This window comes from Cinclus cinclus, chromosome 3, assembly GCF_963662255.1.
Source record: "Cinclus cinclus chromosome 3, bCinCin1.1, whole genome shotgun sequence".
NCBI classification, from domain to species: Eukaryota; Metazoa; Chordata; class Aves; order Passeriformes; family Cinclidae; genus Cinclus; species Cinclus cinclus.
The window spans coordinates 53,576,094-53,601,513 of NC_085048.1; the positions used below are offsets into that span (position 1 = coordinate 53,576,094).

Below are 25,420 nucleotides of genomic sequence, written 5' to 3' on the forward strand. Positions count from 1 at the left end.
TTACCTGAAAATGGCAGTACCTCATTCACAATGTCTCTAAATACCAAGTAGAAATGACTCCTATCCAGGGTGTGATCAGAGTTTATTCATTAGTTTTCTGAGCACTCCAGCAATACAGTGATGACTGCCTGTTAGGAAGTTAATCATTCTGCCTTCAGAATCTGAATAGAGTGCCATAAGTGCAGAAGCACAAAGTGAATAACAAGAAGACAGGATGCTGCATATCTGCTTCTTAATCTGAGATGTGCTGTCCTGTGTGCTGAACAAGCAGCCCAGTGGGAAAAGTAGTCTGTGGCCATATAAATAAAAATTGTATCATACGGCAGAAGAGCTGAATGAGTTTGTAACATTTCTATTATGTAAGATTGATCCATAAATAAAAACCTTTGCCTAAGTGGGAATATAAAATATTTAAGTTCTTTTTTTTTTTTTTTTTTTGGAGACGTTAAAAGAAACAAGGTACAGGTGCCCTTCACATAAATATAACATGTTATCTCCTCTAGTGGTGGCTTAGGAGGCACTGCACTGTTAATCTGTTTTAGGATGTGACTGGTAGAAGTAAATTTTTGTTAGGCTACAAAAACTATGATGGATGATATTACAAGAGAAGAAATTGACCATCCATTAAATAGAAAAAAGCAATAATCTACACAAATACTTATAAAATAGAATCATTACTGAATAAAATATTAATCCAACAGTATGACTTTGTTTTATTACCATGTAGAATATCATAGAACTGTTAATATTGCTTCTGGGTAAGTTAAAAGGCATTTCCAGACTTCTGCAAGGAGGGAAGAAAATATTTTGCAAGACAGTTTCTGCCTCAGTCAGTATGGTAAGGCTTTTGACAACGAGGTCCAGATCCCTGTCTTTCACATTAGAAGCTTTGTGTGAATGCTGTGCAGTGTTAGTAATATTAGTCTAGAGCAGTTCCCAGCATTCATGTATTCATACTCTTTTCATATGTAATTAAGTCATCATGAAGGATTATGACCTTTTTGGTAGCAGTTAGGGAATTAAGAGCCAAGTACTGGTGTTGATTTTAACATTCTTTCACAGTGATGCAAACAGCAGCTTCTCAAAGAAACAGGGACAAATGGTTGTAGCGCTTTTAAATTACATTTTTAAGGAGTTTAGATTTTTAAGCAAAGAGAGAACATTTATAGGGAGTTAATTTTTTCAAAATCAGAATATCAGTGATGCAGGACTTCTCTTTACAGAAACATCTCTATTCAGATAACTCTTCCTTTGAGCCCACTTAGTTGCTACATTATAAGCATGATTTCTGCATAAAGGTAGAGAAGGTGAAATTCCCTTTTCTCTCACAGATTGCAGTTATTAAAGGCTATAGGAGTTTGGGCTTTGGTTTTGTAATATTTGCATAGCTGGAACACTTGGTGAAAAAAGCTTTTAGACTGCTCAAATTATGCATAGTAATTTTCTGTCTTTCATTATCCATCTGAGATCAAGAATCTTTCATCTGTAAAAATATTTAAATAGACCTTTTCATGCCTGTATTGTTATCTGTAGGGGTAGATACAGGTTCATGTGCTTTTTGACGAAGAACTGGTACTAGAGAGGGACAGTGCAAGTAAAAAAGTAAATCTGTTCTAAAGCTTGCAGAGGCACAGCAGGTGTTCCCAATGTCATGTACTGGAGCACGGCTGTCTCTCACTTGCTGTGAAATTCTGGATTATATATTATGTTTGCTTGGGCCTCAAAGCTCTTTTTGGTATGCAGCCTTTAATGTCTCTGCAGGCATCATTGTTACAGGTTGATGAAAATCAGATGGACACCTGAATTCGGAGAAGTGAAAAAGCCAAAAATCTCCTGATAGATTGTTCTTTTTAGTAGTATTTTCAACCTTCATTTCTACATATTTTTTACTGGAAAACTTCAACTAAAATATGTGTAAGCACAATACACATTACAAACACACCCCAGTCTTCAGGAACAGGCATAGGGGAACTTATTTTTCTGTGCTCTTACAAAACAACCAGGTTCCAACTAAAAGTAGATAGCAGAAGAGAAATTTGATGTCACGCAGCTCCTGAAGATTTGTGTTCTTTATATAGATGTAGTTCTGTTGTAGAGATTTAATTGCAAGGAATAAATTTATTTCTCCAGTAGATTAGGTTGTCTAAATCTCTATCATGCTTTTACAGAATGTATTATTAAAGTATTTCTCTTCAGTTATTTCTTCATGCTTACTACAATGCACTGGTATTCGTGCATATTTATGTAGCTTTAAAATATTAGATCAGTTTTAAAAATCTCATTTGTAATCTCACCTGGCATGCAGGTCCCTTGGAATTGGTGGAAGCTTTAGAGCATGGAGGGTGTCCCACAGCAGGATGCAAGGGAGTTGGACATATTAAAAGAGCAAGACATATCGGCCATCATAGGTATGTTCTGTGAAACTGATTTCATTCTTTCACTTGAGGGATGTGTGCAGATGGTTCTTTTATATTGTTGTTCATAAGAAAACAGATCCAATCTGGAAAAAAAATAGGAAATCTTGTAAACCTAAATATGCAGTTATTTTAGTTACCATGGTGAGCATGCTGAAATAAACATTAACAATCTGTAACTTCATTTCACCAGGGTGTGCTGAGATAAGATTTGTTGTACATTACTTCTTGTCACAATTGGTAGATTCAGTTACTCTGTATTTTGTTCCTTTGAGGATTCCTCAGTTCGCTGTCCAGATTGCAAAATGTTATAGACAGATATGTATAAAGCAATAACTTTTGAACCTTTCAAAATATGAGGCCACTGATTTTATTATGGCTTGGATATTTTTTGTTCTGCTTGGTTGGTAAGGATAAGGATTTGCTTGTTGGCTTGGAGCAATGCTAGACAGAAAATTCCACTTGAAGTATTCCTGAATGACAACTTGCTGCTTCTATCTAGTGTTTCTAAAGATGCTTTGTTGAACACCTTCTGAAGTATAATACAGAAATAAGGACATGCCATCCCAGAGAGTAGCTGATGTTAGCATGGGAGAATGAAATGGAGGGGACAGAGAGACAATGACTGAGGAAATGGGAAACATTTCACATTTCCCAAGTTGAAATGTTATTATTTTATAAATATTTACAGTGTGAGGTGAATCCAGACTGTTTCAGTAAGTAATATAGTAAGTACAAGTATTATAGTATGTTGAGAATGAATCACCATAAATATCATCCTGTTTCCTTTTTGCAAATTAGAGCTTCCAAAAGTTGTCATTTTTTCATTACACAGTCATAGAATTCTCAAATGTCATGTCACTTTTTTCTTCCTGCTCTCTCTTGGTTAGAGGACTGTTCTTTGGTTATTTATCTATACATCTTTTTAAAGTATCTTTTCAAACTACCTAGATCCAAGAGTGAGCTCTGCAATCTGTTTGGGTTTTTGATGAGAGGATTATGTCCTGTTGACACAAATTATTCTACAAGGTTTTGCTGGTTTATCACCATGTGTTAAGGTCCTGACTAATCCCTATCAAAGATATCTGAGCAGCAAAACTCACTTTATTACTACATTTTTGTATGCAAAAGGCATCTTCTGCTGCAAGTTCTTCCCTATCTGCAGCAGAAACATTGTTTGTGATGTTAGGAGCAGAAGAGCTCCTGATGCTAAGTCCAGCTATATCCCCAGGAAGGGATGTAGCTAGGATAGCTCCAGTGACAAAACTTGTTGCAGTATGAACTGTGATGGAGTTGTCATGGCATATTCCACACCACTGCATCTCTTTCTGTCTGCGTTATTTTTCTTTTTCTTAATTTTCCTACCTGGATTTCTGCCTTTCCTTTTCTGTTTTCCCTTTATTTCACTCAACAAGTAGGATAACTCCATAAACAGTCAAGTCAGTCCTTAAGAGGTTATCATCTGTTACCATATTGTAACCTTCTGCATTCATAACGTTAGCGCACTGCAAATGGGAACTAAACTAGATTTGCCTAAAAAGGCAAATCTGTCTGCTTATCTGAAACCCATGTAATTTCATATTCTAGTAGACTTGAGTCTTGTATGATTTATTATTGCATCTCATCTGGGAGGCAATAAATTCCAGTTCCTTACCAAGCTCTATCTCAATTACTCAAAATCAGGTGGACATACTATGGGTTTCAGCCCAAAGTTAAAACTTAAAATAAGAAAAGAAAAGGTAAGTAAATTTGTCTGAAAAGTTTTTCATTTATGATCTCTCTAAATAAACATTGGTAATAAAAGTTCTCATGTTTTAGATGGAAGGGGTGAGTAAGAGCTATATGTCTGTTTTCTTTGTGTAGCCTTTTCTTTTATAGCTACATTTTCCATGCTATTTAAAAGTTGTTATACTTACTCATCCTGAATATTAAGAAAAGAAACAAACTGATGGAATTTCATTGTGCTTTTTTTTTTCTACTGTAGTCTAAGCAATCCTATTATTTGCACATACTGATAATTCTGAGTACTGATAATTCTAGGGTATAAAAATATAACCAAGAAGATTTTGTTGAACATAAGACACATATTTGCTGTTTCATAACAAATATATTTTACCAGTAAGTATTTTATTCACTAGCTGTTGATTTGCCCTCTGTGATGATATTCTAGTTTTGTTCTTGAGTATTTCTGTGGAAAATAATGAGATTTGTTTTCATTTGGAGTCTACAGACTTGAGGGTCCAGGTGTCCATAAAAATTCTAACATTGCACCACCACTTTTTTCCTGAATTAACACAGAGATTTTGAAATTTGTACAATTTTCCACATCAGGTAGCATTCCCATGGCTCTCTTATCTTGGCAACCTTGAAATGTATTTAACCATGCTTATCTTGTTTTTTTGTGATGAGGTGCAACGCATAAATGCCTGTGTGCAGAAAAGACGATAATTTAAAATGCTAAATAGTTCTGAAATAATTTTGAGAGCTTGTTCCTTTGGAATCAGATGAAAGCCTCGGTGATTAATTATATAGCAGTGCTAAAGCATTTACTTTTTGGAGAAGTTGTTGCTACTAAGGACTTGGTATCTCTCAGCTGTTGATCCAGGGTTATGTGTGGCACAGCTGAAACAGCCTGATGTGCAGATTGTTAGCATCGTGCAGATCACCTGCATATTTATGACCGTGAATTGTATGCCATGATGTTTAATGCATGCACTAATTCTCAAGTTCAAGCAGGAGTGTGAAGAGGTCAGTTGTAAGTAGTACATTTGAGTTTTGAGTCCATTCTTCGTGAGTAAAGGTTTTTGCCAGAAACTTTAATCTTCCCCTGCGTTATGTGTAAGTTGAAGCGAACTGAAATGCTGTGGTAGAGGCTGTGTTGTAAGACAACACATGTTGTGTAAATATGGAAACCTCAGCTTAACAGGAGGTCACATCTTTTTGTTCACTATCTGCTGAAGTAATTGTGAGCTGGCTTTTGATGCCAGTCCCAAGTTTTATTTTATCTTTTATGTAAGGTCATTGGCACCAGCCAAATCTGTTCTAAAGTACTCTTGATTCAGGTTTAGACTGCAGAAGAAGCTTTCTCCTAAATTGTGAATGCTTTGATGATAAACAGTGCACTGTAATCTGTGAAAAACAATAGTTGTATTGCTTGTTTTAAGACTGGTTAAAAATGTTTTTGTATAGTCTGAAGTAAAGAGATCACTTAAAATCCATCAGAAAAAAAAAAAAAAAACAACAAAAAACTACATCCCTTAGATGCTCTCAGGATCTTTTCTCTGAAGGTTTCTTGTCAATTATATATTGCTACCATCTGATGTGGTCACCTGGACACAGGCTGCTTTAGACAGTTTAATCCATCCATTAGTCCAGTCTGGAGCTGTCATACAGCCTCATCCCTTGGCAGTGCTCAGCAGTAACTTGCACCTGAAGGGCACTGAGGAGCTGGTGTTGGTAACATTTCCAACTACAGCTGAACCAGGAGACCTGTCTGTGGCTTGATACAAGGTTGCAAAATATTCCAAGTGTTCATAAATATAATAATAAATATTTATAAAAATATTCGCACATACAAAGTGTTAATAAATATAATCTATATTTAAAAGTACTTTGTATGCAAGTTCTTAGACTTAACGCAGTGCTGCCTTACTTTTCTTTAGATTGAGAGAGAATCCTGGCCTATGTTCCCTTCTGACATTAGGTGTAGCTGAGAGTATTCCATCTGAACTCTGTGCTTCAGAAAATTTGCATACTACTATGAGATAGGAGAATCTTCAAATGTCTGGAGGAGACTAAGGTCCATGCCTATCAGCAGCCCAGTTTTATCCTCATATTCTTGAGCTTTACAGAAAAGAGATAGGTATGTGACTGCACCTAGACATAGATCTTGAGTGTGATAGAAGAGCAGCTGCAAATAAACACAGGTGAGATATGCTACTCAATGCTTCTGTTCCATCAGACAGTTCTGGAAAGGGCTGGTTATGTAAAGCCTCTCTTCACTTGAAAATCCCAGGCCTGTGATCAGAATAGTGAATTGCCTTTTTCTCTCTTCATCTTTCATGATTCGATAATAACAGAAACTTATTTTAATGCTCAGTTTTTACTCAGCATATGCAGGACTCTGGAAAAAGTGGCTCTCTTTCCTTGGAAAACTGTCATGGACACACATATTGCCAGCCAATCTGCTGCCATTTCGGTAGTGCCCTGCAGACAGCTAATAGTTGTCAGCGTTTGGAGACGGCTGATTACTCTCGTGTGGGGGGGTGTGTGTGTCAGGTGGCATTAATGTGAATGTTTGTTTACTGAGGCAGCTCCAAGGATAATTGAGCTCTTCGTGTTGGACTGGTTTCAAAGCTGTGGAGCAGTGCTGGGGCGTGTACAGCCCTGTCAAAGGAATAGCAGAGGTTTCACACTGAGCCTCAGGCAGACCTTGGTACCCCCAAGCCAACGACATCCGGATCATTTTGGAAACTAGCTTATGAACTTCTGCTGTTTTTAAATTGGTGCACTAAACCAAAATGTAAGCTGGAGCCCAAGTTTAAGGTGCCAGAATATTTAAAAATCCTTATTAATGCTAAATAACCTAAACACCAAGACTTCTGAGCCCTTGAGATGAGTTGTGTTAAAAACTTACAGTCCTATATAAATCAAACACTTCTATTATGTAGGAATAACAAGACTATTTTTTTTCATTCTTTGTAATAGACAAGTTAAACTGAACTGAAAGCTGAAGGCATTGAGATTCAGGAGGATTTACTGATTGATCCAAAGCCATACACAGGTTCATTCATGCTGTGTTTTGTTGTAACAAAACTAACAGTGGAAACCACATGGGTTCTTTTTGTTGCCTCAAGTAGCAGTAACATCCAAGGACTATCAAGGAGATTTTTTTTAAAATGATACATTTTTTTAATGATTAATTATGGAGAAAAAACCATCTGAAGTTTGTGTTCTAAAGCGTTGTAATTATTATAAGTATTGTTGACTGAAACTGTCATTCAACTTCAGTTTTTCCAGACAATACTAAAGGGAAAGGTAGTATATAAGGAGGCAAGTTATAATAAAGGACTGAATTTCTAGGCTTTTTCTTAGTGTTTTTTGGTTTTGTTTTTTTTTTAATTCAAAACCTATTAGTGGTGTTGGTAAACAGAAACCCTGCTGGAGTCTGACAATCGGATTTTCAGATTTCACTGGGATGTAAGGTTTGCTTAGTAATACACAAGTGGAGTTAAATACCACACTGGTAGTATTCAGTGTTTCCCTGTGACAGCCCTTTAACTGCTCAGAAACATAGCTCAAAACACCTCTGTGAGCCTAGGAAGCCAAAAGAAAATTACATGCTTTGCCCTGTAGCAATAGCAGAACTGAGATTAACCAATATATTAATGAATTTCTGAAAATTGTATTTCATCACAGTGATATGTGTTTGTCACAGCAAGAACTTAAATCACACTGGCATTGGTGCCTTAAAACCTTTTTCTGAGCAGAAGGCTGTATCTTTCATCTTGTATTTCTTTTGAAAGAGAAAAAAGACTTCATTGTGATAGATGCAGCAGCATAAGGCATCTGGCAGAGACTAGTCTTAAAACACACAAAACTAGTAGGTTGAGAATAAGTGTAAGCAGATCTATATAAATAGATTTAAAATAAAATGCCCAATTCTGCTTAAGAGAAATTAAAAATAAAAGGCAAATGCTCCAAGTTAATTATTATTTGTATATTTTACATGTCTAAAAATTTTCATTATCAAAAGCATACCATAGTTCAAGTTTAGTGTTTTATAGCCAGTTGGGTGGCTGGACTCTATCTGATTTGGATGTGTAAACAAAAAGTTCCTCAGAAGAAGGCAAAAAGATGACTGTTCTGTGCTTCATTGCATCACCTGGGAATATGGCTGCATGTCCCTTTAAAGCACTGTACAGTCTGTTATGGAACAATATCTGCTTGGAGTAGCCTTAAACAGGGATCTCATCTTGAATAGAAAAGCAGAAACTATTCTATTTTTTTCCTTTATAATTCAAGTTCAGCATAGTTGCTCAAAGATTTTAAAATAATAATATAATATTAAAAAAAAGGTTGATACTGTCTTGTTTTCAAATGAGCCAACTGAGGAAATCAAACGTGCTGTCAATATCCTGTCTTGATAACTCCAGCAAGGGCTAATTGACTTGGCCTTAAGGAATTTTTTCCTTTTATGCAAGTGCTGATAGAAATGTAAATTTCCACCAACTTTTTGTTTATCTTGGTGATGTCAAAATTAGATCACCAATATTGGTCCAACCCCATTATAGGAGCTGTTTACATACTTATTCTGAACCCAGAACTCTGTTGGTAAAGGAAGAGGAGAGTATATGGCATATTTTTAATTAAAAGGCCTTTTTCTTTTTTTAATGCTGTGCTTTATAGAAAGAAAACTTTAGTGAAAGCTGTTGTTTTTCTATTAATTTTTGAAATTTGGAGGTGGCAGTGCGTATGGCTTGTTTATATTAGTTCTCTTTGGAAGTCATGCATGTAACTATCAACGAAACAAACCAAAAAAAAAAACATTGCAGAGTTGTTTTTTTTTGAAAGATAAGTAGTTTTGGTAGCTTCTTTCTTGAAAAGAAAATAAGCAAAATTGCAGAACATGGATTTTTACCTTCCAAAATTTTGGAAATCATTGTAACAATACAGGTGAGTATGAAAGCATACTTTCAAAATGTAGTTAATGTCATAGCTCACGAGCAACAAATGGAGCATCATATTTAGTACAGTCTGTCCTGTATCTCACAGTTTTGAAAACTTGAGTGTGCTGTTGTTCACTGTTGTGACATGTATATACTATTCATATTTTGTGAAATTATCATTGATGTGTTGAGTATGTGGTCTGGCTGGCTAATCAGTTGAACACTGCAGAGAATTCTACTAAAGAAAAATCTGTGTGTTTTGGTTTGTGTTGCTGTTTTCCCCTTTTCTGCTTCTTGTGCAAATACTGGTTTTCTGACTTTGGTACAACTTTCGCATGTCTTAGAGCAGTATTTACAAGTCATTGTATCAATGTTCATTGTCAAATTATTTCCCTAGCAGAGTGCAGGGTAATAGAGAGTGTCGAATGTTAAGAAAGACTGTGAAAATATCACAGTCTCGTAGTAGAATATTACAAAATGGCATTTGCAAAGATGGGGCACTCAACTACAGTAAGGGGATGTGCACCATTCCTCATGTTCTGCCCTTGAAATGCAGCTTCTGTGTAGACATTACATAATAGAAATATCCTCCTTCACGTAAATAAATAGCCCTGGTAATATGACTTTATTTGGAGAGACATGGGTGTAGTCAAAGGCATCCCATATTGTATGTATAAATACCTTTAAGATTATGAGGGAGCAGGTGAAACATTTATCAAGCAATTTTCCACAGTGAATGTTGTAATAGAAATTAATACAATTTGTGCTACACAAGTTGCTGTCAGAAGAAAATGCGAGTTGAGTTTTTTACTAGATGGATTTATTAACATTTTAAAGTATGACTACTTACTGCATGTTTTTTTAATCTTCTTTATATTATGTTATTGCATCTACTTCTAGGAAATTCCAGTGTCATTTTGTTTGAAATCAGTAAAGTATCTGAGAATAAGGAGTAATTTTTCTTCTTCAACTTCTAGTGCAGTCAGCTGTCCATATTCAGAGATGAATTTGAACAAAGAAAGCCTCTTACCTGACCGATTGAGTGGGGAGATGCCTGCAGCCAATCCTATCCCCAGAAACAGAAAAATGGAGACAAATGAAAGATCCACCTCTCCTGTAATCAAGTAATTATGATTGAAGTGATGTCTGTGACTAAGAGCAGTATTTCATTTCTGTGTTCTCCAATGCGATTTATAACTGTGCAATGACTGAATGGTTTCAGAAAAGCCTGCCTATTTATCTACATTTTCATTTACAGGGAAGAAAAATGTTTTTTTCAGTGCTTAGCAAAAAAGGTCACAGAGCTGTCAAAGACTGATAACTCATTTTACTGTCTATGGTTTAACAAGAGTTTGGTTTCTTCTTCAGTGTAACTATCTAGACTACTAAGTGGCTAATTGGAATTTAAAATAGAATGTTGTCCAGTTGGTTTTACTTTGAAAATTATTTTTTTGTGTTTCTTTTGTTTGTTGTAGTGGCAATATTGATGTGACTGTAAATTAATGTAGCTCTTTGAGGAACAGCCACTATTCTGTCATTACAGTGGGAGTGGGGAATCAAATTACTGGGACTGCGTTTTGCAAGAATAATGCTGAAGTCTGTAGCTGAAGCTTTTAAACAGGAGCATTTGGAAAAAACAAAGGAGTGTGATACCAAGATGATTATTTTCAGATTATTATTTTGTCTCAGAAATTGTGGATACTGATTCCTATGCTTATTTTAGGCTATAGGGAAAAATAGAGAATTTAAGAAGGAAAGGAAGAGGCACTTTCCCATCTTTTCAAGGGTTACCTTAATGTAAATGTGAAAGTGTGAATGATGTGAAATGTGAAAATGTGAAGATTTCCAGTTCGCACTGTAATGGCCACATATTTTCAGTAAATGGTATTTTAAATTGCCTTCTCAGAGACAGTTTCAGGTTCATGATTTAAAACCCAAAATGTTCTGCTGTCTAAGAGTTCTGCTTGATTGGATTGTTCTTATAAATGTAGGGTTTTAGAAATCTGAAGTGACTTAATTACTCCCTAGCAGGTAGTCTGCGTACCATTACAGTGAATCCAGTAGCACTTTGACCAAAGTCCTCAGTGGCAGGGACTGTGTCAAGTGCTACTTTTTTAATTGTCCTAATTAAGAGGCTGCATAGAACATTTTAAAGGCCGCACAGTGGTATGTTGTGGGAAAGAAGGTATAGGAGGAAAACAATACCTCAAAGTGTTATTGTGCTACAAATATTTGAAGTGGATAGCTTATTAATAAAAATAATATTAGACAAATTATGTTCCTATTGAATTGCCTTATCATTTTACCATTGACTTAATGGAGAAGAGAGTTCTTTATTTTGATTTCTGAAAATGCCAGGCATACAATTTTTTCAGTGTCAAGTAAAAAAAACTTCTCTGTATTTCTTAAACAAAAAAACACCTTGTATGTTTTCAGTTGACTTTTTATACATAGAGAAAATAAATTAAACAACAGCTTAGCTGTTTCCACTTTTTTAATTTCCAATTTTTCCACTTTTGTTAATTTGTTTTAAACAGTGACAGAAAATGCCCCAGCCCTGGTCATGTAGGTATGAAATCTTCACCTCACAATCGACCATCTGGGAAAACTGTACCAGAAACAACCAAGCTGGAAGATGCAGAAAATAAATCTCCTTGCAAGAAGCCCCTGTTGTACAATGTGAAAGAAAAGAAGGCACCTGGGTAACTTTTAGTTCCTTTCAAAGTATTGGGTGTTTGGAGTCAGTTTAAAATGCAACTTAGCAGGCAAAGCAGTCCAGTGGTTTGTCTGTGGAATTCTTAGAAGCAGTGGAGAAGGAGGTGGAAGCTCTTCAGCTCTCTTTGTCTTAGAAATAGAGGGGAAGGGAGTATCACAAGGTATATTAGAAATAAGAAATACCTGGCAGAGGACAAGGAAGATACAATACAATTATTGGAAATTGAGATCCTTCTTCGTAGGTTTGTGTCCAAATTATTCTATATATATAAATATGCACAAACATGGAAAAATTAATTCTTTAACTTTCAGCATCTGGCATGTATTTTTGACAGAAAGTGACATGAGAACTTCTTTATACCATAAATATTATTCGCCAGTGCAAGTTTGGAAACTATCTTTGAAGCTAAAAATATGCAATTCAGTGTTTTCATGGAGATGTGAGGCAATATGGTTCTCTGCATTTTTAATTAGTTACAGTATCACTACATCATTTTATTGACTATTTTCAAACAGAAATAGATTACACCCTGTAATAAGATGTGCCATTTGTTATATATTTACATGAGCTACATTATTTTGTGTTCACAATATATGAACTGTGTTAGCAATAATAGTGTCTTGAGAGACAGAGACAGGAGAGTTAGTATTATATGGTAAATAGCCCACACTAAAGCTGATGATGGAAATGGAAATGTTTTGTTAAGAATTGTACTTTGATGATATTTACTGAGTCCCTTCCAACTCAGGATAACAAACAGCATTTACTTGTCATGCTGTAGTGAATTTAAACAGCCAAAGAAGGTGGCTTTAAGTGTAATTTTGAAATAACAAAAAAAAGTGTGTTAAAAAATAGTTGTAATTCATCATGTTAAACATATTAACAATAAATTCACATTGTTTTTAGAAATGTGCTTTGGCTTTACAGAGTACCTCTTAAGATTAAATGAAAAAAAAAATTTGTTTTTTTATTTTTTGGAGGGTGTTACCTTTAGAAGACTTAAGATAACCAATAGTTGTGCTATCTGTTCACTGGGTTGAGTCAGTTTTGTTAAGCGAATAAGTCTTGTGTCAGCTTTGAATGACCCAGAGACTTTGCAGCTTGTATTTCAACTGTTTGAACATACTGATGACTGGCTGCATTTTATCATCTGGTTTTCCTCATTCATTATGTACCCAGAAGAGTCATGGAGGACTTTCAGTTGAATAAACTCCCTTTGAAAAAGTCAGGAAAAATAATGTTCACAACATTAGGTGTATATGAACTGCTGGGATTATAAAATATTGAGCATCTGCTTATTGCAATACCCAGTGGATCTTTTTAGATGTGTATTCAAAGAACACATGCATAATTGAGAACATAGATACACACACTTGTGTGCTCTTTAGTTGTTGAGCTTATAGTGTGGATTTAATTATGCTTGACTTCAGTTCAATTGTGTATACCTTTGTATTCAAAGGTAATCTTTTGTTTCATGTAAGTCCTTCATTGAGGAACCAACCGCAAATGATCCCAAACACAATTTTTATTTTGCTGCTTTAAATCTAAGTGGTACTCAGCTAATCTGTGATCCCACTTACTCCTTTTCCTTTTTTCTCTCTATTTTTTTTTTTTTAGCTCTCTGTGCATCAAACAAGTATACTAGAAAATTTTGGTTTGCAAAAATATAATTACATACATAAATACTGCAGTGTGTCCCTCTGGAATGTTCCTGAGATTAAAAGTAATGATAAAAATTACATGCCTACAGCATATTCAATTTTAAAGTATCTTCAGAGTAGCAAAAGAATTTCACTGTAATAAAAATTCCATTCTGGAAGTCATTACAGTGAAGGAAGCTGAACACTCAGGCTTGAGAATCAAATTATACTGGCTCTTAAAAAAAAAATTGATTTGTCTTCCAGCCTCTTATCCAAAACCTTCAATTCATTACATGGTCATATTTAACTAACGAAGTAAAATTCCTGTATGTATGTTGCTATGAAAAATTGCCCTCAAAAAAATAGGGAGATACTTGTTTCTTCACAGGATTTGGTGATCTCTCTTTCTTATGTTGATTTGCATCTGTCATTTCCTTTGCCTTTGGAATTAATTGCACTAGTTGCTTTAGCATGTTACTTTAGAAAGTTTTCTGTGTTTGTGGACTTTGGAAAATAAGTTTTAAGTGAATCAATCTTTTTGAAGAAGATACTGTGGAGAAGTCCTTTGTGGCACAAGAAGTCATGCCTGCTGTATGCATTCCACTGGTATTGATTGTCGTACCATTATTATTTGTGTCCTGTCATAATAAAAAGGCTGGATTTCCTGGTCTGCAGTGTTCATTTTGCACCACTGGTAGTGTGATAATTACATTTCTGTTGAAGTCAGTGAACTTGAAGCTCCTACTTGATTTAGTCAATGATATTTTCTTGCATATAATATGAAAATGGCATTTAACAGCATAAATGTAAACAGTGGAATTAAACAGCTCTATTTCTTCTATGTATTTGTGTTTTGAGGTTAGCTAATCTTGATGCCTAACAAGGTGTTAGGTGTGCATCAGATTTTTATCTGTGACTTTGGCATTTGTTAAGGTGTTCTTGACTCTTTCTGTGGTAGGTAGCATCAGTTCATATATCTTTGCAGTCCTGACTCTAAGATTCATTCTGTCTGGTACCTCTTTTTAGAAAATGCTCATTTTGTACTTGGTGTCTCCGAGTGCTCTATATCTGTGATTGTTTAGCAAGAACTGGCCAAAGTGTTCTGAAATTCTCAAAAAGCAGAAGTAAGTAGATACACAATATCAGCAAATTCAAATCACTTCACATCTGTAAGAAACCAGGAAATACATCTGGAAATACCTTCTGAAGGTGGAGTTTGAAAAGGAACTTCCCAGGGGCTGACTTTAAGATTGAAATGTACAAACACCCACCTTGAGAAATTCTCTTATTTCCACATCATGCACAGTTTTTCTCAATAGGGAGAGGACATTCCCTCTCTGCAATTTTTTGGGCTGGCAAAGCTTAGGGGGCAGCAGGATAAGAAGTAGTGCAAAAGCAGATGAAAAGGAATACAGACATTTTCTGTGGGATCATTAGCAGCTACACAACAGGGTAGAGATGAATATTGGGCAGAGGAAAAGGAGTAGGTGTTATTTCAGACAGTTCCTGAAAATTGCCTCCATAACCAGCCAGGCTTTGCAGGACATGCAGATATATATGTGGGTTTCACTCTTCCCGTCTTCTGATGTGGACACATCCACTGCCTCCATTTGTATATTTTTCAGTTTCAGTTATTAAGTCAAGTGTGTTGGTATGATCTACATGATCTTAATTTACGCTATTCTTGGGCCTTCTTTGCAAAATTCATGTCAGTAGTTCCGCCATTCTGTGTAAATCAGAAATAAGATCCTCTCTGTTTCTTTATTTTATAATAATGTAGCATCCTTTGTGTGGGAATCCTGGTGTGTTAATAGTATTGCTAGCAAGAGATGTCATCATGCTTAGTGACTTTTGTAATATAGTAATACAAATTGAATATCTTATTTTCCTCAGTGGAGCGCTACAAACAAAGGACTCCATAAAGCACAAAGAGTGTGAAGAGGAGGAGACAGAAAATAAGCTGCTCATTTCAAATGAAATCAAAGGTAAATTGGAAGTATTTAATTTGTTTCAAATTAAGATCTTCAGAAGTGAACAAGTGTGATGTCCCTTGAAATTCTCATGAAACTGTGTTACAGCTTATTTTCCACATTCACTGTTTGTGTCCAAAAATTTCTTGACAGCAACACTTATAGCACTTTGTCCTGGTTTGGGACAAATTTGGAAAGGAACTTCCAAAGGGGTGTTCCCTAAAGAGCAAAATTCAGTCGCCCTTCCCCCTACCTGTTTGGGAGATTATCTTGTAATCATCAAATACTTTCCAAAAACTTTAGCATAGTTGTAAGGATGTGTGCAAAATTAATAGTAATATTAAAAAAATCTCATTTCAATGATGTTTTCCCACTGACTTTTAAAAATAGTTTATTAAACCAGTCTGAATTGTAAAGGCATAACATTCACTTATGGCCTCAAAAGTCTACTGAAAGTTAAAGAATTTACACATTACAGACACAATGCAAAATTAAGGTGACTTACTTTACCCAGCCTCAGTGTTATTGAGGATGATGGCCAGATTGTGCCTCCTCATTGGTGAGACAGGAAAGTTCTCATATGGTCTGCAAAGATTTCTTCCAACATGGACCTTCTTTCTGTTCAGCGATTCTGTGTGGCTGTATGTACTGCTGTAGCAAAACTCTTGGCTATTCATAGATCCATTTGGACAGATTGAAGCAGCTGTTCATTAATAATTTTTTATCCTCGTTGTTTAAAAAGAATACAGCACAAATCCAGAACATCAGAGTCTTACATTTGCTAATTTTTTCACATGTGAAACTTAGTGTATCAGGTTTATTATTAGACTGAGTCAGTGCATTGTTTCAGTGCAGCTTTTGCTGCAATAATTTTATTAATTGATACAAGGTCAATGCAAGTTAAGTGTCTTAATTTCCTAATCTTAATTCCTTGTATTTTTAGATTATTCAGCATTTTTTTGCCCAATGGCAGTTTATAAGGCTTTCATCAAGATTCATAGGACTTGAGTAACTCTGTTTCTTTAAGAGCTACATGTCTTATCTTTTAAGTGAGCTCCTCTGTGTAAAACCCAGGAAATTCGTTGCAGCTAGTAGAGTTTGCATGAAGATAAAATTAAGGTAGTGATTTATTTTTAATTATTAACCTTTGATGCATTTTTTTTAATTTTAAGGCATAATTAAGATAGATCTGAGGCACTCTTGAGTGTGTAAAATTTGAGAAATTCCATCTATTGTAGGAGCTGTGAAAAAACTGTGCTACTGTTTCGAAACATGGTGTAGTTCAGAATTCTAGAGAAAATGAAGCATTAAAATAAGCAAGTCTCTAAAGCAAATAGAAGAGACTTTTTAGCAATCTTAACTATTTTGATTCAGCAGGGAGGAAACGTAGTTTTGATACTAACCTTTGCATTATTTTGCACAAACAAAAGTTCAAATAGTTGGGTGCATTTTAAATTGTCTGGGATTGTTCTTTTAATTCTGAGAAAACTGGCCTGATTTTGTGAAACATTTTGAGTTTGACAGAATTGAATTTTTGGATAAAATTTCATTAACAAGCTCTGCTTACTAGGTTCTTGCATAGTTAGATTTAGGAAAATAGAACATTTTCTTAAATTATTGTCTGGAATTGTCTGGAATTATGCCCTTTTTAAACACATAATGTTGTGTTATGTGTTTAAGTAGGATGGCACATTTAAGCTGTAAGGTGAAAATGGATCATTAAGTTCTTGCTATCATAGTCATGGAAATATCAAGATAAAATAATTGTGAATTTGTGAACTCTCACTGTTGGTACTTTTGTTATTTGCCCTGGTTTTTTTGGCGTGTCACTTATCTTGTTATTCTTCAGCCTACTTTTGCCATGCTCATTTGACCAGTTCCTTACTGTTAACTTTATAAAATGTGTACTTCTGCCTTCCCTTTGTTTGTAGAAAGATTATTCAGAGCTAAAGAACTTCACCGAAATCACTGCCCCTTCATACTAACTTTTTTTATGGACATAAATCTTGTGCTTAAAAACCTGATACATGCTAAGAGCTAGGCCCATGCAGGAGGCATGTTAATGGTGGAGTGTTAATGGTCTCTCATTAATGCTAGAAATTATTTGCCACTTACCTTCTTTGAAATATAAGTTTATATTTTATTCTCACTAAGAAGATAGAGATGAGCTATGAGAGAGAAGGATAACAAGGTGGCATAAAGTAAGAAGAGCAATGTAAAGGTAGGTGGGCTGATGCTGAAGCAAAATGTAAGCAGAGAAGAACATGTTTTAGGTTTAAAAGTGTGAACTTTGTGCATCTGGCTGCTGTCATGTGGAGCTGGCAAACAGATTTTGTTTCTTCACTTAATTGGCTGAAGAAGTTTTTTGTGGCTCTGTGATGAAACTGGCTAATCACTTCTGCACCTCCAGTTACTCTTCTCCTAAATGTCCCAACATTGACATAACTTGGAATATGTCTCATATTTTCTATGGCCCAGACAGATTGCCTGTTTATGGAAATCAGGGCTTGCAGAGTGAGAAATACCCCAGAGCATGAGAGTAGGGAAAACTTTTAACTGTTTGGTATTAGAGACATAGATTGTTGCCAAAGTGGTGTGTTCTGGACTTCCTGTTACAAAGTTATCCACACTAAATCTAAATTTCCCATTTTTTTTGTGCTGTGGTTATATCTGCTGCAGGGCTAGGGACTTTTATTTTCAATTTTCTCCAGCTGGTTGAGTAAACTGGTACTTTACCTGCTCCATTGATGCTCTTTGCCTTACCTGTGAGGCAGATACTACACAGACTGAGAAGGCTACTCACTATGCCTGTACCTATGTGCTGTTGTGTGTATACATACATGTGTGAATACAGGGTGTGGAATTTGTGTGGTATTTTCTTCACACAGTATTATAGCTGCTATTTATTTGGCAGTATCAATATATTGCATGAATATTTTGTGAATGAAAAGAAAAACATAGGTGAACTCTTGCATTTTTCATCTCTTAGGAAACTTTGTCTAGAAAGAAAAGATCAGAGGATAAGGATGGGGAGGGGATGCCAGGAGACAATTAGAAAGATACTGTTCAGTAAAATATGCTTTACATTTACACAGTTGCTACCTATTCCTCTCTCACTGAGATATTTATTAGTATTAGAGGCTCTAAGGAGCATTTGTAAGACAACAGTGAACTGTAAAAAGACATTCAGGGAACTCTCTTTGATGAATGAGAGTATAATGGCATTAAAATATTAAGGAGTCTATTTTTAAAAAAATTAGTGAGTGGGCAGACAGTGCTGACTAAAGGGCTTAAGAGTCAACTTCAGAAAAATAAGCATTAATATGAAATGAGGATAAATCTTGAAAGTAACAAAAAATTAGGCTGGAGGAGCAGAACAACACAAGCAAATGTAATAACATCCTTTCTTAGGTGTATTATAGACCAGCTCCACTGTGCTGGCAAAAATCCATAATGGGAATTTGTGCCCTAGTTGTTGGGCACAAATGTGTGAAAACTAGAACAGTAAGGATTGGGAGAACTAGTGGTTAATAGCAGCTTCTCTAAAATGAAAGTAGAATGGAACTGCAACAGAAATGAGCAATCCAAACAAAAATAGCATAAGGATTTGTGAATAACTGTATGAACCACGTCATTAAGGAATATTAGGCATTAAGAGTGTGTAACTTTGTTGGCTGTTCATTAAGAAGTGAATTTCAGAGGTTTTCCACAGTTTTAGCTGGCAATTGGGAAGCACTCAGGCCTGAGTTCAGATAGCAGGCATGTTGCTTTTGCCCTGCCAATGGATCTAAATGAGCAGGGATATGCAGTTTGACATCATTCGAGGCATGACTCTTTGCACTTTCCTGCTGCACACATCTGCAACTGCTGCTTTTCTCCAGACAATGCCAGAATGTCTGAAAACACCCTCCCACAAGTACATCACCTTTGGGGGCTGTGGGATGGGAGATGACTCCTTCCATTATGGATGAGTGAGATAAAAAGCAGCATGGAGGAATTTAATGTTATTTTCCAAACAAGACATTCAGTTAAAGTGGAAGCAGGGAATTTGCAGACATTTGTGGTTTTTCCTCAGAAGAACTGAAAAACATTTTGTTGTGGATGAGCCATAAATGTTGTGTGGGTTGGAACTGTATAACTGATTCACTTGGAATTTTGTAGCAGTGAAGTGCAGCTTTTGATTTTCTAACAGCTCAACCCCAAAATTAAGTTAGTTCTTGTATTGCTGTATTACTATTAAATGTGGGTGTAATTTACTGTACCAAAATATTTAAAATTGTTTGACCTATGGTGTGTTATGCTAACAGCTCTGGTGGCATGAAATTGTGTTGTGTTGAAAAATACTTCTTCCATGTAAGAATAGTTATATTTATAGAGAACCAATATAATGATAGTCATGCTAGTGGAAGAACAGTCATAGCACTTCCAATTCTGGTATGTCATTCATGTCATTTTACTATTCAAGCAAAACTGTACAGCTTCTGTAGGGAGGCCCATGAATAGAAATGAATATGCTTTCACTGTGACTGATCTCATCATCGACTGAGGGATTTAATTCTTGTTTCTTGCTTCCTGTTGCTGAAGATGTTGAAGAACCCAACACGCAGAGGCTTCTCTCTCAACCAGTTATTGTGTCCTCTAAGTTGCAAATCCCTGGCTTACCCTTGCGCTGGGAACAGCAGAGCAAGCTCCTTCCAAGTGTAGCTGGGATCCCAGCCAGTAAAGTTTCTAAGTGGAGTACAGATGAGGTAGGTTCCCCCTTTGTCTTCTATCTTATTATCATTGTCCTTGAAAGTTGATTCAGAGCTTTAGATTATCCCCACAGATTAAAAATAATACATGAGTACTCAGAGAATTAGACTCAGCCAGACCTAATGTAACTGATCCCCAAAATGTTCATTCTGCTGCCATCCAGCCCCAGAAGCAGAAATATTAATTCATGTATGTACTGATACAGGTGTGTGTGTGTGTATATATATATAGGTATATATATATGTGTATATATATATAAAAGTATATTCACTGGTGTTGTAAAAAGAAGTACTAAATGTATGGCCCAGCATATCAAGTGCTCATGGTCTCTACTACCATGACTACATCTACTACTAACATTTAGTCCCCACACAAACATTCTGGAGGAATGGTGTACAGGGTCTGCATGAAGCAAGAAGTTATTCCTGGTGCATAGTTTGGATGTGGTGCACTGCTTTGGAGGGTGAGAATATAGTGCAGAGAGGAACCATATGGATATAGTCAGGCCATTAACACCTGATTTTAAGATTAGAGCCTCTGTTCAGGTATGTAACAGTACTTGGACAGACAGACAGAATCTTGTCATTGCTTTACTTTCACAAGTACCTGTGACTGTTTTCTGCACCTGAGGCAGTTGGATCTCATTTAATCAGAGAAAAAAAAGAAGAATGGCACTATGCACTTACAGAAGACCGGTGGAATACCTAATATGAGACTGTAAAAACAATAGCTAAAAGACTTCAATGACTTGTCAGCCTTAAAGACTGTTTTGAAAAAAACATGAATCTGACTAAATCTTTTGTTGTGTATTTTTGTGGCAGGTCTCTGAATTTATACGAAGTTTACCAGGATGTGAAGAGCATGGCAAGGTATTTAAAGATGAGGTGAGTGAATTTTAATTCAAAAAGACAGAGATAACAAAGCTTGGTAGAAATACATATATATCAGTAGGATGAAGTGCATGAAGAGGTATTAGGTCTAACCCTCCAACCTCTATTCAAGGTATTGGGTCTAACCCTCCAACCCAGCACTATCCCTGTAACCTCTAAACCATATCAACCAGCACCAGATCTAAACTCTTAAACTCTTCCAGGGATGGTGATTCTACCACCTCTCTGGGCGACCTATTTCAATGCCACATTGTTTAAAGTCAGATGCAAATGTATGGAAGATTAGGTTGGTTTTCAGGTCATGAAGTAGGAAGAAAGTAAAGAGAAAACTAGCCAAGTGTAAGGCAGGTATTTTTCCAACTTTGTTCCTGCCAGTTGAAATTACTTACCAACTTTGTGATTTACTGCTGTTCTCTCTTGATCTGTTTGGACAAAATTTATAAGCCAGGATGTTATTTTAGTTCTCCAGGATGTTAGTAAGTAAAACAAAGCAGAACAGTGGTTCAAGATAACCGGCTCTTAAAACTCTGCGTCTTGTCTAATCACATTTAGCTATTGATGCTATTCCTCCTGATATAGCCAATTTTATGAACATATTTTAATTGAGCAGGGAGCGAGAGGATCTGAAGGTTCTGATGAGGTTTGAAGGAGCATGTACTCACTTTTTGAGCATGGCAGGTGTGCGTTTTTGTCATCTGGGAAGATTGTTTTTCCAAAGCTGCCATTAGGAATGGATAGGGCTTTTCAGATACATTAGGCCTTATAAATTAGGTTGTCTTATTTTTTTTCTGCTCAGGGGTTTGTTATTCCTGTTAATGCTTAACTTCAAGAAGGCAGTTTGATCACAGATTCACAGTATTCACAGAGTGAATACTTCAGGTGCTTATCCCAGCCAGACGACCTGCATGGGCAGACTCAGCCAGCCTTTCAAGTTAAGAATAATTGTGGTACTTAGGCTTGAGAAGGCACCTCCTGAGGAAAGTGCACACAGATGACCCTCCTTATCTCCTGCAACAGAAGTTTTCAGTTTGTGCTGTAGACTGTAATGACTATTACAACTGCATATCAAAGGACTGACAGGCTGCATCTCTGGGCATTTGGCACTTGCTCAGATGTTGAACATTTTACTATTCAAGTCTGGATCATCCCCTGTGTCACTTAGGGTGTCTCATCAATGAATTTAGAAATAAAAGTTGTCATATTGCTAATCAAGTCAGCAAACAGGAAGTGCCACGGAGATGCTGAATCCTTAAGACTTTCATTCTCAGTGGTGTGAGAAAATATTTCCCTTCTCTTGGATTCAGCCTCTCAGGCTTTGTCTGTGACTAGTAAATTAAACCTCCCTCACTGAGGCATGGACTGGCTGACATCAGTAGGTAGAAGATGCTGGTTCAAACTTCTGCTATGGAAATGAACCCTCACCCTGCTTCTGTTAATATGCTTCAGCTTTTTATTTGGGCAGCCCCAAGTTCACACAATTGAAGTTCTGAGCCCACCAAGTATGGATTTGTGTACAAAATGAGTAGAAAGTAATTGTAGGTTACTACATGGTACTGTTCTGACTGCAGTGTTCCTCAGCTTAGAGTGTTGGGATGTCCTTTGCAGCATGTCTGATTCAGAAAACTTGTAGCCTAGCCCTACAGAAATTTAGACTGTTTTTATCTCAGATTAGTATCTTTAAGGCTAAACAGTGCTCCTGATTTAACCACAGTTGCATTTTATATGTAGCTGTCCAGTTTACTTAAATTTGCTTCTAGACAACCTAAGTGATCTGAAGGTTACGTAGGAAATGTTGGCCCCATTGAAGCCCCTGGAAAGGACGACCCTGCAGGCTCTTCATGTTGGGATTTAGCATTCCTGTTGAGAGTGATCTGCTTACAGGAGAATGTTCATCTGTAGTGTTTAGTAAAATAGCAACACTACAAAGAAAAAATATTCCATGTTTTGAAATGTTCTGTTATGTTTGTGTCAAAGAGGCAGTTTTATTAGCCTGGCCCGTGTTTTCATCTGGGATCAAATTCATTTCAATTTGCTATTTAGTGAGCAGAGAAGTGGTGGCCTAAAGGGGATTCCAGCTCTTTATCTGGGAGTGAAATGCAGAAGCTTTCCCTATGGATCTGTGTGTAGAAAAAATAGCTAAGATGTATAAAAGCATTGCTGTGCTTCAGTACAGTTGAATTAATTTAATTTACCCACTTTATTTTTCAATAGGTTTTATACTGTCAGTATGAAAAGAGGAACTGTTTAGCTAAAAATTAGCCAGACTGTTGTTTTCAAGCAGGAAAAAAATCATCCTGTTCTCTTGGACTAGCTGATCTGTCTAAAGGTTGAAATCAAAGCTCTTCTGAAAGCATTTGAAAGTGCTTGTATTCAGCCAGTCCTTAACTTTGTCTGAAGTTGCTGGGACTTTTCATGTTTTCTGAAACGTTTATACTGCTGCACTGTCAGACCTATTAATATCTCTGTGTGTTTTTCTTTTAAAGCAAATTGATGGAGAAGCATTTCTGCTAATGACCCAATCAGACATAGTCAAAATAATGAGCATTAAACTGGGACCAGCCCTAAAAATCTTTAATTCCATTTTGATGTTCAAAGCTGCAGAGAAAAACTCACACAATGAACTTTGAAGACAATGGAAAATGTGCAGGAACCAGCTTTCTCCACTGGAGCTCATGTTTTATTCAAAGCACAAAGACTCACTAGAAGTGTTGAGTAAGGACTCTTGGAAAGGAAGAAACTTAAGTTCAGCACTGGTGGACTATTTATATTCTCCTGGAGCCAGTACACATCTGAATCCTTCTGGGAAGTGTTCAAGCTTTTGAGAAGGTACTGAGTAACAACCGAGTCAGCTGGTCTTACTTACCAAGCTAATGGCGCTAATTCTCCATGGATGGTTAGGATCCCTAACTCTCTCTGGACAGCAAGAAAACCTTCATTAATTATTTATGCTGTATTATATAAGGGAAACGGTAATATTTTCTAAGGATTCTTGAAATGTACTTCATGTACCCATTTTACTTTTCAGAAGCTTTTACTTCATTTTATCAAAATAAAAACTGATCAGCCAAAAATTAGGCTACAGGTAGCCAGATGAGACTGTTATGGCTAATGTGTATTTGTGCCATAGTTTAAAAATGAAACACTTAATGTTACATATGTGACACTTTATGCTACAGCATATTACTTTACAGATAATAAAACTGTCTGTTTGCTTGTAACAAAACAAACCTTGTTGGGGTTGAAATTATAATGCTTTTTTGATAACTGAATGTTTTTACTTTTGCACGGTTACAAAAATGTTATGTGAGTTTTGCCACCAGCATCTTTAATGTATTTTATCAAAAGACCAGTATAGAGAAGGCTGCAACTGAAAAATAAAGTTTGACTTCATAGAAGACTTTTTTGTTTACACTGCACAATAGAGTCCCAGTCATTTACACGGAGTCTGCCAGAGTCCTTCAGAACATGGAGGAAAATAGGAGTATTTTGAGGAAAGGAGATTAGCAGAAATTACATTCAATCATGTCTGCACTTCCCAGTCTTCAGCATAGTTACCACAACAATGGAGAAAAACTGTACTCAGGCTAGGACTGCTACCCTGGTTTAATATTCAACAGAGGTTTGTTTTCCCAGTGGTGGTAGAATTATTTTACCTAGATTTCTAGCTGGAAACTCTGATTTGTAAATGAATAAGGCATAGGGGGAAAGGTAAAGTCGGTGAAAAGGATACTTAAATTGCACCGCACAGCCTAGGTGTAAAATACATGCAATTCACTAGGTCATTAGCAGGCTGCAGATGTCACCAGCAGGTACTGAGGTGAAGCAACCTCCTTTCTTGGAGGATTATCGTAGCGATTTGTCAGAGAAAGTCGTAGCACTTGGTATATATACACTCAAGATGTAAACCAGATGCACTTTATATGGGAGAAAGCCTAGCTACCTGTATACTGAGGACGGCTCCAGAATGTTACTTTGCAAGAAGAGACAGAAGAGATGGATCAGATTTTTTGGCAGCCCTCTAGTGCCACAGTGGGCAGCTGCTTAGCTATAGAGCTGAGGACAAACAGAATTTCCAGTGCACAGAGCTCGGAGAATTTTACATCTTCCTACAGACTTTGCTAGGCTTTTCTTTGGCTGGAGTTCTTAAGTTTTCACTCTCTGTGTCCCTTCCAGATTGTGAAGGTGACTGGTACCTGCCATAATATGAGGTGAAACAGGGTCAGTATTAAGTAAGTTGCATTGCTCTGTTAATTTCCTTCCATAGCATTGCATAAATAATATTTTTACATTTTGTTCAATATGTGTACGTTCAAATTGCACTCTTATTGTACTACGATAAAAATAAAACCTGAACTGGACCCTCTGTTACT

The 25,420-nt window shown here is 36.3% G+C and overlaps 1 protein-coding gene across 1 annotated transcript in view; it reads left to right on the top strand.

The window, feature by feature from the left end:
* The window catches only part of L3MBTL3 (L3MBTL histone methyl-lysine binding protein 3), a 67,303-nt gene extending 43,626 nt beyond the window's left edge, over positions 1 to 23,677 (top strand). Inside the window, exons 15-21 of the mRNA XM_062489977.1 lie at positions 2,306 to 2,408; positions 10,060 to 10,206; positions 11,620 to 11,784; positions 15,332 to 15,423; positions 19,993 to 20,156; positions 20,982 to 21,044; positions 23,534 to 23,677. Of these exons, the coding sequence (XP_062345961.1) occupies positions 2,306 to 2,408; positions 10,060 to 10,206; positions 11,620 to 11,784; positions 15,332 to 15,423; positions 19,993 to 20,156; positions 20,982 to 21,044; positions 23,534 to 23,677 (878 nt within the window). The remainder of the gene's footprint in view (positions 1 to 2,305; positions 2,409 to 10,059; positions 10,207 to 11,619; positions 11,785 to 15,331; positions 15,424 to 19,992; positions 20,157 to 20,981; positions 21,045 to 23,533) is intronic.
* The last annotated feature ends 1,743 nt before the right edge of the window (positions 23,678 to 25,420 follow it).